A 19,285-nucleotide genomic window follows, 5' to 3' on the forward strand; every position below is an offset into this window, starting at 1 on the left:
ATTTTCTTTGTGTATTTTTGTGTCTCAGGATATCGTCTGTTGTGAATTTGGATTCTGGGCTCCCCCGGTGGCTACTGGTGGAATTGAACTGGTGTCTTCATCTTCTCTGTTCACCTGTTCCCATCAAGATGTGGGAGTCGCTATATAACCTTGCTGCTCTGTTAGTTGCTTGCCGGTCAACAATGTTATCAGAAGCCTCTCTGTGCTTGTTCCTGCTCCTAGACAACTACTAGATAAGTTGGACTCTTGTCCATGTTTGTTTTTGCATTTTTGTTCCAGTTCACAGCTGTAGTTTCGTTACTGTGTCTGGAAAGCTCTTGTGAACAGGAATTGCCACTCTGGTGTTATGAGTTAATGCCAGAGTTTTAAAGTAATTTCTGGATGGTGTTTTGATAGGGTTTTTAGCTGACCATGAAAGTGTCCTTCCTGTCTTCTGCTATGTAGTAAGTGGACCTCAAATTTGCTAAACCTATTTTCATACTACGTTTGTTATTTCATCTTGATTCACCGCCAATACATGTGGGGGGCCTCTGTCTCCTTTCGGGGTATTTCTCTAGAGGTGAGCTAGGACTAATATTTTCCTCTGCTAGTTTTATTTAGTCCTCCGGCTGGTGCTGGGCATCTAGAATCAACGTAGGCATGCTACCCGGCCACTGCTAGTTGTGCGTTAGGTTTAGTTCATGGTCAGCTCAGTTTCCATCTTCCAAGAGCTAGTTCCTATATATGCTGATGCTATGATCTCTTGCCATTGAGATCATGACAGTTTGACCGGCCCACTAAAGGGTTAAAATCCTTGGCTGAGAAAGGAGAGAAATAAGTAGTCTGCTGAAATTTTTTTTTTTTTTTTTTTCTCTCCTTTGAATGGCTCTGTGTTCACCTGTTTGCAATGGATCTTCAGAGTGTAACTGCAGGTTTGAATAATCTCGCCACGAAGGTACAAAATTTGCAAGATTTTGTTTGTCATGCACCTGTATCTGAGCCGAGAATTCCTTTGCCGGAATTTTTCTCGGGGAATAGATCTGGGTTTCAGAATTTTCGAAATAATTGCAAATTATTTTTGTCCCTGAAATCTCGCTCTGCCGGAGATCCTGCACAGCAGGTCAGGATTGTGATTTCCTTGCTCCGGGGCGACCCTCAAGACTGGGCTTTTTCATTGACACCAGGGGATCCTGCGTTGCTCAATGTGGATGCGTTTTTTCTGGCCTTGGGGTTGCTTTATGACGAACCTCATTTGGAGCTTCAGGCAGAAAAAACTTTGATGTCCCTATCTCAGGGGCAAGATGAAGCGGAAATTTACTGCCAAAGATTCCGTAAATGGTCTGTGCTTACTCAGTGGAATGAGTGCGCCCTGGCGGCGACTTTCAGAGAGGGTCTCTCTGATGCCATTAAGGATGTTATGGTGGGGTTCCCTGTGCCTGCGGGTCTGAATGAGTCCATGACAATGGCTATTCAGATCGATAGGCGTTTGCGGGAGCGCAAACCAGTGCACCATCTGGCGGTGTCCACTGAGAAATCGCCAGAGAGTATGCAGTGTGATAGAATTCTGTCCCGAAGCGAGCGGCAGAATTTTAGACGGAAAAATGGGTTGTGTTTCTATTGTGGTGATTCTACTCATGTTATATCAGCATGCTCTAAGCGCACTAAAAAGCTTGGTAAATCTGTTTCCATTTGCACCTTACCGTCTAAGTTTATTCTATCTGTGACCCTGATTTGCTCTTTGTCATCTATTACCACGGACGCCTATGTCGACTCTGGCGCCGCTTTGAGTCTTATGGATTGGTCCTTTGCCAAACGCTGTGGGTATGATTTAGAGCCTTTGGAGACTCCTATTCCTCTGAAGGGGATTGACTCCACCCCATTGGCTAATAATAAACCACAATACTGGACACAAGTAACTATGCGTATTAATCCGGATCACCAGGAGATTATTCGCTTTCTGGTGCTGTATAATCTACATGATGATTTGGTGCTAGGATTGCCTTGGCTGCAATCTCACAACCCAGTCCTCGACTGGAAAGCTATGTCTGTGTTGAGCTGGGGATGTAAGGGGGCTCATGGGGATGTACCTGTGGTTTCCATTTCATCATCTATTCCCTCTGAAATTCCTGAGTTCCTGTCTGACTATCGTGACGTCTTTGAAGAATCCAAGCTTGGTTCGTTACCTCCGCACCGAGAGTGCGATTGTGCCATAGATTTAATCCCGGGTAGTAAATACCCAAAGGGTCGTTTATTTAATCTGTCTGTGCCTGAACATGCTGCTATGCGTGAATATATAAAGGAGTCCTTGGAAAAGGGACATATTCGTCCATCGTCATCTCCCTTAGGAGCCGGTTTTTTCTTTGTGTCAAAAAAAGACGGCTCTTTGAGACCATGTATTGATTATCGGCTTTTGAATAAAATCACTGTTAAATATCAATACCCATTGCCGTTGCTGACTGATTTGTTTGCTCGCATAAAGGGGGCCAAGTGGTTCTCTAAGATTGACCTTCGTGGGGCGTATAATTTGGTGCGAATCAGGCAGGGGGATGAGTGGAAAACCGCATTTAATACGCCCGAGGGCCACTTTGAGTATTTAGTGATGCCTTTTGGTCTTTCAAATGCTCCGTCAGTTTTCCAGTCCTTTATGCATGATATTTTTCGCGATTATTTGGATAAATTTATGATTGTGTATCTGGATGATATTCTGATTTTTTCGGATGACTGGGACTCTCATGTCCAGCAAGTCAGGAGGGTTTTTCAGGTTTTGCGGTCTAATTCTTTGTGTGTGAAGGGTTCTAAGTGTGTTTTTGGGGTACAGAGGATTTCCTTTTTGGGATATATTTTTTCCCCCTCTTCCATTGAAATGGATCCTGTCAAGGTTCAAGCTATTTGTGATTGGACGCAGCCCTCTTCTCTTAAGAGTCTTCAGAAATTTTTGGGCTTTGCTAACTTTTATCGTCGATTTATTGCTGGTTTTTCGGATATTGCTAAGCCATTGACCGATTTGACTAAGAAGGGTGCTGATGTTGCTGATTGGTCCCCTGATGCTGTGGAGGCCTTTCGGGAGCTTAAGCGCCGTTTTTCCTCTGCCCCTGTGTTGCGTCAGCCTGATGTTGCTCTACCTTTTCAGGTTGAGGTCGACGCTTCTGAGATCGGAGCTGGGGCAGTGTTGTCGCAGAAAAGTTCTGACTGCTCCGTGATGAGGCCTTGTGCCTTCTTTTCCCGTAAATTTTCGCCCGCTGAGCGGAATTATGATGTTGGGAATCGGGAGCTTTTGGCCATGAAGTGGGCTTTTGAGGAGTGGCGCCATTGGCTTGAGGGGGCCAGACATCAGGTGGTGGTATTGACTGACCACAAAAATTTGGTTTATCTTGAGACCGCCAGGCGCCTGAATCCTAGACAGGCGCGCTGGTCATTATTTTTCTCTCGGTTTAATTTTGTGGTGTCATACCTACCGGGTTCTAAGAATGTTAAGGCGGATGCCCTTTCTAGGCGTTTTGAGCCTGACTCGCCTGGTAACTCTGAGCCCACAGGTATCCTTAAGGATGGAGTGGTATTGTCAGCCGTTTCTCCAGACCTGCGGCGGGCCTTGCAGGAGTTTCAGGCGGATAGACCTGATCGTTGCCCACCTGATAAACTGTTTGTTCCTGATGATTGGACCAGTAGAGTCATCTCTGAGGTTCATTCTTCTGCGTTGGCAGGTCATCCTGGCATTTTTGGTACCAGGGATTTGGTGGCAAGGTCCTTCTGGTGGCCTTCCCTGTCACGAGATGTGCGAGGCTTTGTGCAGTCTTGTGACGTTTGTGCTCGGGCCAAGCCTTGTTGTTCTCGGGCTAGTGGATTGTTGTTGCCCTTGCCTATTCCTAAGAGGCCTTGGACGCACATCTCGATGGATTTTATTTCAGATCTGCCTGTTTCTCAGAAGATGTCTGTCATCTGGGTGGTGTGTGACCGTTTCTCTAAGATGGTCCATTTGGTTCCTCTGCCCAAGTTGCCTTCTTCTTCCGAGTTGGTTCCTCTGTTTTTTCAAAATGTTGTTCGTTTGCATGGTATTCCTGAGAATATCGTTTCTGACAGAGGGACCCAATTCGTGTCTAGATTTTGGCGGGCATTCTGTGCTAGGATGGGCATAGATTTATCTTTTTCGTCCGCTTTCCATCCTCAGACGAATGGCCAGACTGAGCGGATTAATCAGACCCTGGAGACATATCTGAGGTGTTTTGTGTCTGCTGACCAGGATGATTGGGTTGCTTTTTTGCCATTGGCGGAGTTCGCTCTCAATAATCGGGCCAGCTCTGCCACTTTGGTGTCCCCGTTTTTCTGTAATTCGGGGTTTCATCCTCGATTTTCCTCTGGTCAGGTGGAATCTTCGGATTGTCCTGGAGTGGATGCTGTGGTGGAGAGATTGCATCAGATCTGGGGGCAGGTGGTGGACAATTTGAGGTTGTCCCAGGAGAAGACTCAGCTTTTTGCTAACCGCCGTCGTCGTGTTGGTCCTCGTCTTCGTGTTGGGGACTTGGTGTGGTTGTCTTCTCGTTTTGTCCCTATGAGGGTCTCTTCTCCTAAGTTTAAGCCTCGGTTCATCGGCCCGTATAAGATATTGGAGATTCTTAACCCTGTTTCCTTCCGTTTGGACCTCCCTGCATCCTTTTCTATTCATAACGTTTTTCATCGGTCATTATTGCGCAGGTATGAGGTACCGGTTGTGCCTTCCGTTGAGCCTCCTGCTCCGGTGTTGGTTGAGGGTGAGTTGGAGTACGTTGTGGAGAAAATCTTAGACTCTCGTGTTTCCAGACGGAGACTCCAGTATCTGGTCAAGTGGAAGGGATACGGCCAGGAGGATAATTCTTGGGTGAATGCATCTGATGTTCATGCCTCTGATCTGGTTCGTGCCTTTCATAGGGCCCATCCTGATCGCCCTGGTGGTTCTGGTGAGGGTTCGGTGCCCCCTCCTTGAGGGGGGGGTACTGTTGTGAATTTGGATTCTGGGCTCCCCCGGTGGCTACTGGTGGAATTGAACTGGTGTCTTCATCTTCTCTGTTCACCTGTTCCCATCAAGATGTGGGAGTCGCTATATAACCTTGCTGCTCTGTTAGTTGCTTGCCGGTCAACAATGTTATCAGAAGCATCTCTGTGCTTGTTCCTGCTCCTAGACAACTACTAGATAAGTTGGACTCTTGTCCATGTTTGTTTTTGCATTTTTGTTCCAGTTCACAGCTGTAGTTTCGTTACTGTGTCTGGAAAGCTCTTGTGAACAGGAATTGCCACTCTGGTGTTATGAGTTAATGCCAGAGTTTTAAAGTAATTTCTGGATGGTGTTTTGATAGGGTTTTTAGCTGACCATGAAAGTGTCCTTCCTGTCTTCTGCTATGTAGTAAGTGGACCTCAAATTTGCTAAACCTATTTTCATACTACGTTTGTTATTTCATCTTGATTCACCGCCAATACATGTGGGGGGCCTCTGTCTCCTTTCGGGGTATTTCTCTAGAGGTGAGCTAGGACTAATATTTTCCTCTGCTAGTTTTATTTAGTCCTCCGGCTGGTGCTGGGCATCTAGAATCAACGTAGGCATGCTACCCGGCCACTGCTAGTTGTGCGTTAGGTTTAGTTCATGGTCAGCTCAGTTTCCATCTTCCAAGAGCTAGTTCCTATATATGCTGATGCTATGATCTCTTGCCATTGAGATCATGACAATCGTCCCAGTTAATTGCACCAAGATCCTCTCTCATCCATTGGAAATTTGCCCTCCTGAAGTTTAGTGTCCTTGTCACCCCCCTACTACCCATCTTATTAAAGGTTACATGAAAACTTATTATTTTGTGATCACTATTCCCCAAGTGACCCCCAACCCTTATATTTGATATGCGGTCTGGCCTGTTGGTTAATATTTAGGTCTAGCAGTGCCCCCCTTCTTGTTGGGTCCTGAACCAGTTGTGAAAGGTAATTGTCTCTCATAGTTGTCAAAAACCGATTACCTTTGCTGGAACTGCAGGTTTCTGTTCCCCAATCTATTTCAGGGTAGTTGAAGTCCCCCATAATAATGACTTCTCCTTGAGTCGCAGCCTCATCTATTTGCTTTACGAGGATATTCTCCATTGCTTCCATTATTTTTGGAGATTTATAACAAATCCCTATCAGTAATTTATTATTTTTTCCCCCTCCCCTTATCTCCACCCACAGGGACTCTACATTTTCATTAAATTCACCTATATTATCACGCAGGATGGGTTTTAAGGAAGATTTTACATATAGACGCACCCCTCCCCCTCGCTTATCTGTACGGTCATTTCTGAACAGGCTATAGCCCTGCAAGTTAACAGCCCAGTCATGGCTCTCATCCAGCCACGTCTCGGATATCCCCACCATGTCATAATTATGTTCCAACAACATTAGTTCTAATTCGTCCATTTTGTTGGCGAGGCTTCTGGCATTAGTATACATGCACTTGATGTTACTCTCTGTACCTCTATTCTTTCTTAAATTACTAACTGTTCTAACCCCACCCCCCATGCCACCGCCACCCCCAACTTCCTTATTTGTGCCCAGGTCTCTATCTGCACTATCTTCCCCTCCTATAAAATGAATACCCTCCCCCCCAATCCCTAGTTTAAACACTCCTCCAACCTTCTAACCATTTTCTCCCCCAGCACAGCTGCCCCTTCCCCATTGAGGTGCAGCCCGTCCCTAGCGTAGAGCCTGTAGCCAACTGAGAAGTCGGCCCAGTTCTGCAGGAACCCAAACCCCTCCTTCCTACACCAATTCTTGAGCCACTTATTAACCTCCCTAATCTCCCGTTGCCTCTCTGGCGTGGCACGTGGTACAGGCAGTATTTCGGAAAATACCGCGTTGGAGGTCCTTGCTTTCAGCTTGCAGCCTAATTCCCTGAAATCATCTTTAAGGACCTTCCACCTACCTCTAACTTTGTCATTTGTGCCAATGTGCACCATGACCGCTGGGTCATCACCAGCCCCTCCCAGTAATCTGTCCACCCGATCAGCGATGTGTCGGACTCGAGCGCCAGGTTGGCAGCACACCGTCCGACGATCCCTGTCTTTGTGACAGATTGCCCTATCTGTTCCCCTAATAATTGAGTCCCCCACTACCAGCACCTGTCTGGCCTGCCCTGCTCTCCTATTTCCCTCCTTACTGGAGCAGTCACTCCTCCGGCTTTCAGAGGACATGCCTGGCTGCAGCAGTGCTACCCCTGTACTGGCACCCCCCTCGTCTGCCAACTTAGCAAACTTATTGGGGTGTGCCAGATCAGGACTAGCCTCCCTGGCACTCTTCCCTCTACCCCGCCTTCTATCTGTCACCCAGCTAACTGCCACACTGTCCTGCAGCTCCATCCTACCATCCTACACCAGCTTATATGGCTTCATCTCTCTCCCTGCTTTTTATATGCTGACCACTGGATATTTTTTAACCAGTCTACTTGTGTGCACATTGTTTGGTCAGCATTTCATACGTTCAGGTACATTAATACTCATTTTGGTAGGGTGCTAATATGCCACTATGTTAAATTACCTTTGACTTGTGGTTCCACCTAGTAGTAGTCACCATCATTGAATCCCGTTGTTTGTACTACAGTATTTTAACATGTAAATTTTTATCATTTGGATCCTCTTGGTGCATTTCTTTTAGGCTGTATGTGCGCCCAAACAGTAGTTTTCCTCCACATATGGGGTATCTGCATACTCAGGAGAAATCGCGCAACAAACTTTGGGGTCCATTTTCACCTTTGTGAAAATAAAAAATGGGCTAAAAGTATATTTTTGCTAGTAAAATGTGTTTTTTTTTAATTTTTACAGCTCAAGGTGCTCACAGCACATCTAGATACTTTCTTTGAGGGTGTAAAGCTGCAGTAGCTTCGTACGCAGTGACCCACAAATTCAAACACAAAAGTCTCTTATTGTGTTACTTCACACAGTCAATATAGTAAACGGCTTCTTCATACAGTCCATTAATAATGCATGGCTATATGACGCGGTCAATACTCAGGCCGAACTTCCCTCTGTCCAGTTTCCCTGGGTGACCGCACGCCGGTAACAAGTCTCTGTACACACTCAGCGCACTGCACTCTTTATCCTCTGGAGTGCAGCCGGATACACATAAGACAGCCCAAGACGCAGGGTGTCAGTCCTCTGTACTCACTCAGCGCACGGCACTCTTTATCCTCTGGAGTGCAGCCGGATACACATAAATGCATATAACTTCAGTGAACAGTTTACACCAGTTCAATGCAATACATTTCAGATGGCTTTAGATTTGCAGTCCCTAAACAGGCCAGACTTCCCTTGTCCAGTTTCCCTGGGCGACCGCACGCCATCTCAGTCTCTATACGTCTCCATACACACAGCCTCATATGTTGCAGACACTACACACGCCAGCCCTCCTCTGACTAGTTCTCGTGGGTGTCCTGCATCGCTGTATCACAGTCTCTTACAGACTCTTTACTCACACAGTCGTACACAGTTCAGGATATCCTCCGGATAGCAGCCGGGCACCATATCCACCTGTTTGCAATCGTTGCACATGCTAGTCCTCTTTCGGGCACAGGACATCCACCTCTGGGCACAGAACATCCACCTCCGGGCACAGGTCTGTCCACATCCGACTCCTACGGGCACAGGACAACCACCTCCGGGCACAGGACTGTCCACCTCCGAGACCAGTACCATGGACGACTTGCATCTCTGTGTATGCTGCGGGTGCCAGGCTATTCAGCTGCCCTGGGTGCTGGCTCTGCTGGCCTCCATCCACTCTGCAGACCAGCACACACCAGTCTGACACTGACGTGCACCTCACACACCTGGCCTGACCTGGCCAGACGCCTGACACGGCCTGACACTGACGTGCACCTCACACACCTGGCCTGACCAGGCCAGACGCCTGACACACCCAAACCCCTTACTGCAGGGCTTTTAAACACACACAAACCTGTGGCCTTCAGCCACCTGGAAAACCCGGACCGGAAATCCATGACTCTCATGCACACCTATGGACTTCATCCGTCTGCATGCACATTCTGGGGAGAACAAACAGCGCCCCCTAGCTGTATCAGAGGCCACAGCCTCACAAGGGGTCTAGTTTCCAAAATGGGGTCACTTACGGAAGTGGGTTCCACTGTTTAGGCACAACAAGGACTATCCAAACGCGACATTTTTGCGTTGAAAAAGTCAAATGGCACCCTTTCCCTTCTGAGCCCTGTGCCCAAATAGTAGTATCTCCCCACATATGGGGTATCCGCGTACTCAAGAGAAATTGCATAAAAAAATTTCGAGTTCATTCTCTCCTTTTACACTTGTGAAAATAAAAAATTTGAGGCCATAGTAAAATTTTTGTGAAAAAAAGTTAATGTTCATTTTTTCCTTCCACATTGCTTTAGTTCCAATGAAGCACCTGAAGAGTTAATAAACTTTTTGAATGTGGTTTTGAGCACCTTGAGGGGTGCAGTTTTTTGAATGGTGTCACTTTTTGGTATTTTGTATCATGTAGGCCCCTCAAAATCACTTCAATTTTGAGGTGGTCCCTAAAAAAATGGATTTGTCATTTTTTTTGGAAAAAGGAGAAATCGCTGGTCAGCTTTTAACCCTTATAACTTCCTAACAAACAAAAAATTATGTTTCAAAAACTGTGCTGATGTAAAGTAGACATGTGGGAAATGTTATTTATTAAATATTATGTGTGATATAACTGATTTAAGGGCATGAAAAAATTAAGTGTGAAAATTGCTCAATTTTTGCCAAATTTCAATTTTTTTCACAAATAAAACGCAAGTCATATTGAAGAATATTTACCATTATTATAAAGTACAATATGTCACGAAAAAACAGTCTCAGAATCACCGGGATCCGTTGAAGAGTTCTAGAGTTATTACCTCATAAAGTGACAATTGTAAAATTTGCCCTGGTCAGAAAGGTTGCAAACAGCCTTGGGGTGTAAAGGGGTTAATCTTGCAGGGAAACCTAACCGCTACGATTGAATGTGTCCTTAAAGTGGTTTTTCACAATGTCGATATTGACGACTTATATTAAGGATAGATCATCAACATCAGACTGGTGGCGGTCGGACACCCAGCGACCCCACAGATCAGCTGTGACCCGCTCTGGCAGCAGCACTGCACAGCGTCGTACACTGTCTAATGGCAGTTGCGGAGAATTGCAGCTTAGCTCCTATGTAATTCCTAGCCGCTGTCATAAACCCCTGTAACATCATTCTTTTATCAGGGTTGTTTTTGGCGTCCCACCCTGTATTTTGCAAAGTGGATTGAGGAAGGATGATGTCCAGCTACACAACCATTAAAGGGGTAGTGCACTTTATTTTAACAAATGGATTGGGCACCATTTTGTGGCACTTACTAATATAGGAGTCTAACAAATTCTCCTACTTACACACTGCACAGCTCTGCTGTTCTCAAAATGGCTGCTGACGGAGGAGCATGTGACCAGACCGGTCCATCAGTCTCCACCAACTGAAAAACGCTAGATATGGAAAAGCTATTTCTTCATTGAGAGTGGGTCATGGACCGGCCTGGTCACATGCTCCTTCATCAGCAGCCATTTTTTTGTGAACAGGAAAGCTGTGCTGTCTGTGAAAGCTCCTCTGATAAGTACAGAAGGAGAGCCTGAAATACACATGTTTTTAGATATCCATTAAAAATAGATTCCGAACTCTGAGGAAATATCAGATTTTGGGTTCGATAAAGTATTTATTGCAAGTAAACGGGACACATGAAATGTTTGTGTTAGCCCTTTTAGAGTAGAAAATGAAGCATAGATGTTGGTGTTCTTTAATACAAGATTTTAAGTCACATTTTGAAAGCAGTCATCCTATGCTATAGAAAAGGATGAAAGTACAAAGCGAATATATGAAAAATAACATTTACAGTAATAATACAAGTAGTAACGGGTATATATAGGCTGCATGCAGTTGTATTTATATAGGTCAGGATAAATTCTTTTTACGAGTAGCAGATTAAAAAGAAATATAAAAAAATACCCTCACATAGAAAATACAAGCCCCTTAGAGGCCATCTTATTGACTGAAAAACAAAAATTAGAATACGTTTCTTGAGTCAATACAGTTACTGTGCTAAGTAGTGTTTACGGGTTAGGTCATGACTCAAGAGCTGTCCATAAAGGGTTATAACAGACGTTATATGGACGGAATCATGGTTATACCTAGTGTTCTGAGGTGAATCCACCATAGCAATAAAGCATTATCAACTTTCTGTTCAAGAAATGGGGGGGCATTCTCCTACTCAAAAGAGTTGATGCAGCCAGCACCCCAAGAATTTGGTCCTTCTGTAGGCTAAAGGCTGGACAATGGCTACCACCGCCAAAAGAATAATTCAGTCTTCACTGAGGTAATGGAACCAGAACCTCCACGTAGTTCAGGGGGAAGAATCCAGACATCCCACTGATCATTCCTTCATACCAGTTTTCATCAATCTGATTGGTCAGAGTAATTATATCACCTTCACGAAAGCCAAGCTCTCCATCATTTTCAGGGTCAAAATCATACAAAGCTTTGCAACATGGTTGGTCCAGTGGTGCTGCAGGTAGAGATATTGACAGGAAATATAAAAGTTAGCATAAAAAGATAAAGATGGACAAAACTGACTATATAGATCAGGCACATCAAGAACTCACTGGAGCTGCGGTTGCTAGTTGTTCTGGCGGGCTTGTCTGAGCGGAAGGAGGATGAAACTAAGAAAAGAAAAACGGAATATAGGAACAAATAACGGTACTATGGCATGTGTAGTATCCAAAATAGGAGGCATAATACATATTCTAATTTTACCACATCAGTGATCTTTAGAGCAGAATCCTTGCTCTTCGTCACACTACCATCGGTGTATTCATCCACTGATGCTGCTATGAGTCCTACAGAGACAAATGTTGGCCGACAATATTGTTCCGCGTTTCCAAGAATAAAAGGGTTGAAAACAAAATAAGTGAAACACGCAGCACAGCAGCTTCTACCCAACCATGGGTTTCGCCTAAACTGCTTCCACCTGGGGTGGGCCGACAGGTAACACCCTTTGGGTAGAAGCTGGTGTCGCAGGTTTGACAATATTGGTGGTGACTGCTTGTGGGAGGACAGATAGCATCACAACTGGATGAATACACAAATACTCAAAGTGTGATTAAAAAAATGGGTGGATTGTGCTCTCGAGACCGTTACATGGTAAAGTTGTTGTATTTTATCTGTTTTTTAGTGTGAAGCATGTTGTACCGCTTTATTGACCTTTGCTTTGATCTCAGTGGTTGCCTTGTAGTGGAAGGAGTGCCCAGTTAAATAATACACAGAAGTAAAGTCATATTGGTGGAATGTGGGAGAAAGCGCTCTTCACATATACAGGTTCTGAAATATTGGGATGCTTTTGCTAGAGGCAGGAAGAACAGAGTCCAGGGCTGCTTGTCATTTACATACTGAAATATTGCATTTAAAAAGGAAATCAGTCACCAGGCTTAGTCTTCCCAATCTGAGAGCAGCATAACAAAATGACAGACACCTAATCCTAGCACTATGTCCCTTACTGGGATTCTTGCTGTAGTTTTGACACAACACCTTTTTTTCCTGTTACAGCTCTTTAATCCTCTCTATGAGGCCGGCCTCACACTCAGCGTATGTAAATACGGTCCGTTTATTACGGCCGTAATACGCAGAAATGTTCCCAAAATAGTGATCGGTATGTCCTCCGTAGGCAGGGTGTGACAGCGTATTTTGCGCATGGCATCCTCCGTATGGCATCCGTACTGCGAGATTTTCTCGCAGGCTTGCAAAACCGACATCTAATGGATTTATGGCCTCAAATGTTTGTTAAAACATATATATATTATCTATCTATCTATCTATCTATCTATCTATCTATCTATCTATCTATCTATATATATATATATATATATATATATATATAATTGAGACACACACACACATATATATATATTCTGTATTTATATTTAATTCCGCGCGATATGTGAAAAGCCGGTAATTCAATTGCCGGCTTTTCATTTCTCCTTCCCAAACCCGACATGATATGAGACATGGTTTACATACAGTAAACCATCTCATGTCCCTTTTTTTTTTTTGCATATTCCACACTACTAATGTTAGTAGTGTGTATGTGCAAAATTTGGGCACTGTAGCTTGTAAAATAAAGGGTTAAATCGCGGAAAAAAATTGGCGTGGGCTCCCGCGCAATTTTCTCCGGCAGAATGGTAAAGCCAGTGACTGAGGGCAGATATTAATAGCCAGGAGAGGGTCCATGGTTATTGCCCCCCCCTGGCTACAAACATCTGCCCCCAGCCACCCCAGAAAAGGCACATCTGGAAGATGCGCCTATTCTGACACTTGGCCACTCTCTTCCCACTCCCGTGTAGCGGTGGGATATGGGGTAATGAAGGGTTAATGTCACATTGCTATTGTAAGGTGACATTAAGCCAGATTAATAATGGACAGGCGTCAATTATGACACCTATCCATTATTAATCCAATAGTATGAAATGGTTAAGAAAACACACACACATTATTACAAGTATTTTAATGAAATAAAGACACATGTTGTTGTAATATTTTATTAGACTCTTAATCCACCTGAAGACCATCGTCCTGAAACAAAGTTAAAAAAACAAACAACAATATTCCATACCTTCCGTCGTTATGTCCCACAATGTAAATCCATCTGAAGGGGTTAAATCATTTTACAGCCAGGAGCTCTGCTAATGCAGCTGTGCTCCTGCCTGTAAAACCCTGGGTACTGAATGGAAAGCAGGGTGACCTGTAGTTACCTTGATTCGCGGTGATGCACCCTCTGCTGGATGTCCTCATATGAACTCGAGCGTGGGAACTTTTCCAAGGCTCCAGTTCATGAGGACATCCAGCAGAGGGTGCATCACCGCAACTCAAGGTAACTACAGATCACCCTGCTTTCCATTCAATACCCGGGGTTTTACAGGCAGGAGCGAGTGCTTTAGCACAGCTCCTGGCTGTAAAATGATTTAACCCCTTCAGATGGATTTACTTCGTGGGACGTGACTGATCATCGGGAGGTATGAGATATTGTTGATTTGTTATTTTTACTTTTTCACAGAACGAGGGTCTTCAGCTGGATTAAGAGAATAATAAAATATTACAACAACCTGTGTCTTTATTTCATAAAGGACTTTGTAATAATGTGTGTGTGTTTCATTAACCATTTCGTACTATTGGATTAATAATGGATAGGTGTCATAATTGACGCCTCTCCATTATTAATCTGGCTTAATGTCACATTACAATAGCAAGGTGACATTAACCCTTCATTACCCCATATCCCACTGCTACACGGGAGTGGGAAGAGAGTGGCCAAGTGCCAGAATAGGCGCATCTTCCAGTTGTGCCTTTTCTGGGGTGGCTGGGGGCAGATGTTTGTAGCCAGGGGGGCCAATAACCATGGACCCTCTCTAGGCTATTAATATCTGCTCTCAGTCACTGGCTTTACCATTCTGGCAGAGAAAATTGCGCGGGAGCCCACGCCAATTTTTTCCGACATTTAACCCTTTATTTTAGCAGCTACAGCGCCAAAATTTTGCACATACACACTACTAACATTAGTAGTGTGGAATATGCAAAAAAAAAAAAAGGGATATGAGATGGTTTACTGTATGTAAACCATGTCTCATATCCTGTCGGGTTTGGGAAGGAGAAATGAAAAGCCGGCAATTGAATTACCGGCTTTTCACTAACACCGCTGCGTATTTCTCGCAGGTCACACTGTTGGTCCGTGTGTAATCCGTATTTTTCTCGCCCCCATAGACTTTCATTGGCGATTTTTTTGCGCAATACGGTGACAAACGCAGCATGCTGCGATTTTGTACGGCCGTATAATACGGATCAGTAAAATACGGCTGATAGGAGCCGGGGAATAGGGAATCATTGGGCCGTGTGTTATGCGTATTTTGCGGACGTAGTTTATGCGCTCACACGTCCGTAAAACTCGCTAGTGTGAGGCCGGCCTGATAAGTTCTAACTAACGTCACCCACACCATTAAATGATTGATTGACACCATTCTGCTTGTGTTGGGCACAGACAAAAAGCGGCCAATCAATAGTGGTGGTGTGTATAGCTGGAGCTCATGGATTCCAAAGAGTACATAGCAGGAGCTCATCATCGGACTATCAAAACTGCAGAAGATAAAACACCTTTACTATCAAAACTACATCAAGCAGCCAAATAAGTGGCAGATTATTAGAATCTGAGTGAATTAGAGTCTCCGATTCCCTTAAATGGCTCACAATAAATCTGGTGACTGATTCTATTGAAATAATCTGAAGAAAATAAGATAAATATTACATCTCATCTTTCACTCCCACAGTGGTTTGCATTGTACACATAGGGCTCAGCAAAGTAAATAGCTTCACACAAAAGGTAAGGCAAGCTAACAATGGGCTTAAAAAAAAAAAAAAGAAGCAAACAATGACCATCATATTGCTTAACCCCTAAGGATAGTTCATCACATTATAAAGTACAGGTCGCTTGTTTTTTCAGATTGAATCCCTGTCTGAGATAGAAAAATGGTTTTTAAAATTAGCTAAAACGTTTTAAATTGCAGTGTTCACTCTGTCATAGTAACCATTAAAATCCATAAGACCTCCGGTGAGGGAGCATTCACCCCCTCGCCTCTCACTCACAGAATTGTAGAAGGAGAAAGAACTTACAATCTACAAGCCTCCTTGAAGTAGAACCACATGGTAAAACATGGTTAACATCGGAAAGTAAGGAAATTACGTATGGCTGAGAAGTGACAAAACTAATTAAAATCCCCTTTGAGGCCAAGAAAGCCTGGGTTGATTAATTAACGCAGGATACCTAGTGTGGGAATGGACATGGGAGTCTAGGAGAAGCAGGAAATCTAAAAGAGTTAAGGTACCTTCACACGAAACGACTTTGTAACGATATCGCTAGCGATCCGTGACGTTGCAGCGTCCTGGCTAGCGATATCGTTTAGTTTGACATGCAGCAGCGATCAGGATCCTGCTGTGATGTCGCTGGTCGCTGAATACAGTTCAGAACTTTATTTGGTCGTCCGATCGCCGTGTATCGTTGTGTTTGACAGCAAAAGCAACGATACCAGCGATATTTTACACTGGTAACCAGGGTAAACATCGGGTTACTAAGCGCAGGACCGCGCTTAGTAACCCGATGTTTACCCTGGTTACCAGCGTAAACGTAAAAAAAAAAAAAAACAGTACATACTCACCATCTGATGTCCGTCAGGTCCCCCGGCGTCTGCTTCCCACACTGACTGAGCGCCGCAAAGTGAAAGTACAGCACAGCAGTGACGTCACCGCTGTGCTCTGCTCTCACTGTACGGTGGCACTCAGTGAGAGCAGGAAGCAGACGGCAAGGGACCTGACGGACATCAGATGGTGAGTATGTACTGTTTGGTTTTTTTTACTTTTACGATGGTAACCAGGGTAAACATCGGGTTACTAAGCGCGGCCCTGCGCTTAGTAACCCGATGTTTACCCTGGTTACCCGGGGACCTCGGCATCGTTGGTCGCTGGAGAGCGGTCTGTGTGACAGCTCTCCAGCGATCAAACAGCGACGCTGCAGCGATCGGCATCGTTGTCGCTATCGCTGCAGCGTCGTTTCGTGTGAAGGTACCTTTAGAGGTAACTTTTGTCTCCTTCAGAAGAAATGGGACATCTGCAGCTAGAGACGCAGGCACCGCTGTAAAGTTATCAATATTGGGGTTTGTATAGATTCGATACTAATGGGACTTACAGTACAGACCGAAAGTTTGGACACACCTTCTCATTTAAAGATTTTTCTGTATTTTCATGACTATGAAAATTGTAAATTCACACTGAAGGCATCAAAACTATGAATTAACACATGTGGAATTATATACTTAACAAAAAAGTGTGAAACAACTGAAAATATGTCTTATATTCTAGGTTCTTCAAAGTTGCCACCTTTTGCTTTGATGACTGCTTTGCACACTCTTGGCATTCTCTTGATGAGCTTCAAGAGGTGGTCACCGGGAATGGTCTTCCAACAATCTTGAAGGAGTTCCCAGAGATGCTTAGCAGTGATGAGCGAATATACTCGTTACTGGAGATTTCCCGAGCACGCTCGGGTGTCCGAGTATTTTTTTGTGCTCAGAGATTTAGTTTTCTTCTCCGCAGCTGAATGATTTACAGCTATTAGCCAGCTTGATTACATGTGGGGATTCCCTAGCAACCAGGCAACCCCCACATGTACTTAGCCTGGCTAATAGCTGTAAATCATTCTGCTGAGGCGATGAAAACTAAGTCTCCGAGCACTAAAAAATAGTCGGAGGACACCCAAGCGTGCTCGGGAAAACTCTAGTAACGAGCATATTTGCTTATCACTAATGCTTAGCACTGGTTGACCCTTTTGCCTTCACTCTGTGGTCCAGCTCACCCCAAACCATCTCGATTGGGTTCAGGTCTGGTGACTGTGGAGGCCAGGTCATCTGGCGTAGCACCCATCACTCTCCTTCTTGGTCAAATAGCCCTTACACAGCCTGGAGGTGTGTTTGGGGTCATTGTCCTGTTGAAAAATAAATGATGGTCCAACTTAACGCAAACCGGATGGAATAGCATGTCGCTGCAAGATGCTGTGGTAGCCATGCTGGTTCAGTATGCCTTCAATTTTGAATAAATCCCCAACAGTGTCACCAGAAAAGCACCCCTTCACATCACACCTCCTCCTCCATGCTTCACAGTGGGAACCAGGCATGTAATGTCCATCCGTTCACCTTTTCGGCGTCGCACAAAGACACGGTGGTTGGAACCAAAGATCTCAAATTTGGACTCATCAGACCAAAGCACAGATTTCCACTGGTCTAATGTCCATTCCTTGTGTTCTTTAGCCCAAACAAGTCTCTTCTGTTTGTTGCCTGTCCTTAGCAGTGGTTTCCTAGCAGCTATTTTACCATGAAGGCCTGCTGCACAAAGTCTCCTCTTAACAGTTGTTGTAGAGATGTGTCTGCTGCTAGAACTCTGTGTGGCATTGACCTGGTCTCTAATCTGAGCTGCTGTTAACCTGTGATTTCTGAGGCTGATGACTCGGATAAACTTATCCTCAGAAGCAGAGGTGACTCTTGGTCTTCCTTTCCTGGGGTAGTCATCATGTGAGCCAGTTTCTTTGTAGCGCTTGATGGTTTTTACTACTGCACTTAGGGACACTTTCAAAGTTTTCCCAATTTTACGGACTGACTGACCTTCATTTCTTAAAGTAATGATGGCCACTCATTTTTCTTTTCTTAGCTGCTTTTTTCTTGCCATAATACAAATTCTAACAGTCTATTCAGTAGGACTATCAGCTGTGTATCGACCAGACTTCTGCACAACACAACTGATGGTCCCAACCCCATTTATAAGGCAAGAAATCTCACTTATTAAACCTGATAGGGCACACCTGTGAAGTGAAAACCATTCCCAGTGACTACCTCTTGAAGCTCACCAAGAGAATGCCAAGAGTGTGCAAAGCAGTCATCAAAGCAAAAGGTGGCAACTTTGAAGAACCTAGAATCTAAGACATAATTTCAGTTGTTTCACACTTTTTTGTTAAGTATATAATTCAATGTGTGTTAATTCATAGTTTTGATGCCTTCAGTGTGAATGTACAATTTTCATGGTCATGAAAATACAGAAACACACAGTAGAGGGGGAGGTGTCATAGAAAACATTAAAATCCATAACACATCTCCGGTGAGGGGTTCGTCACCCCCCTCCCCTCTCACACAAAATTGCGGTAGAAAAAAAGAACTTACAATCTACAATCCTTCTTGAAGTAGAACCACATGGTTAACATAGGGAAGTGAGGAAATTACGTATATCTAAGAAGTGACAAAACTAATAAAAAACCCCTTTAAAAAGGACAGGACGGCCTGCGGTGACCAAATAATTCACGCAGGAAACCTATTGTGGCAATGGACATGAAGTCTAAGAGAAGCAGGAAATCTAAAACAGCTAGAGGAAACTTTACTTTTGCCCCTTCAGAGGAAATAGGACATCTGCAGCTAGACACTGGGACAAAGGTGGAAAGTTATGAATATTGGGGTTCTTATAGATCAGATATTGATGGACATACATTTTCACCTTCAGCACTTATTGGAGAAGAATATGCATATTTTTTCATAATTATGACATGTCCATGAGCCACCAAATCAATAAACGCCAGATCGCTAACAATAGCCATGCAATGTTTCCCATCTATGAAAAGGTAAAATCCGGATAAAATATATGACGATCTCAAACTCCTGTAATTTTGAGTAGTGAAGATATTATT

The 19,285-nt window shown here is 44.2% G+C and overlaps 1 protein-coding gene across 1 annotated transcript in view; it reads right to left on the bottom strand.

The window, feature by feature from the left end:
• Positions 1-10,674: 10,674 nt before the first annotated feature.
• The window catches only part of SH3GL1 (SH3 domain containing GRB2 like 1, endophilin A2), a 63,827-nt gene continuing 55,216 nt past the window's right edge, over positions 10,675-19,285 (bottom strand). Inside the window, exons 8-9 of the mRNA XM_077273175.1 lie at positions 11,631-11,687; positions 10,675-11,533 (exon numbers count right to left, since the gene is read on the bottom strand). Of these exons, the coding sequence (XP_077129290.1) occupies positions 11,337-11,533; positions 11,631-11,687 (254 nt within the window). The 3' untranslated portion in view covers positions 10,675-11,336. The remainder of the gene's footprint in view (positions 11,534-11,630; positions 11,688-19,285) is intronic.

This window comes from Ranitomeya variabilis, chromosome 1 (assembly GCF_051348905.1).
Source record: "Ranitomeya variabilis isolate aRanVar5 chromosome 1, aRanVar5.hap1, whole genome shotgun sequence".
Lineage (NCBI taxonomy): Eukaryota > Metazoa > Chordata > Amphibia > Anura > Dendrobatidae > Ranitomeya > Ranitomeya variabilis.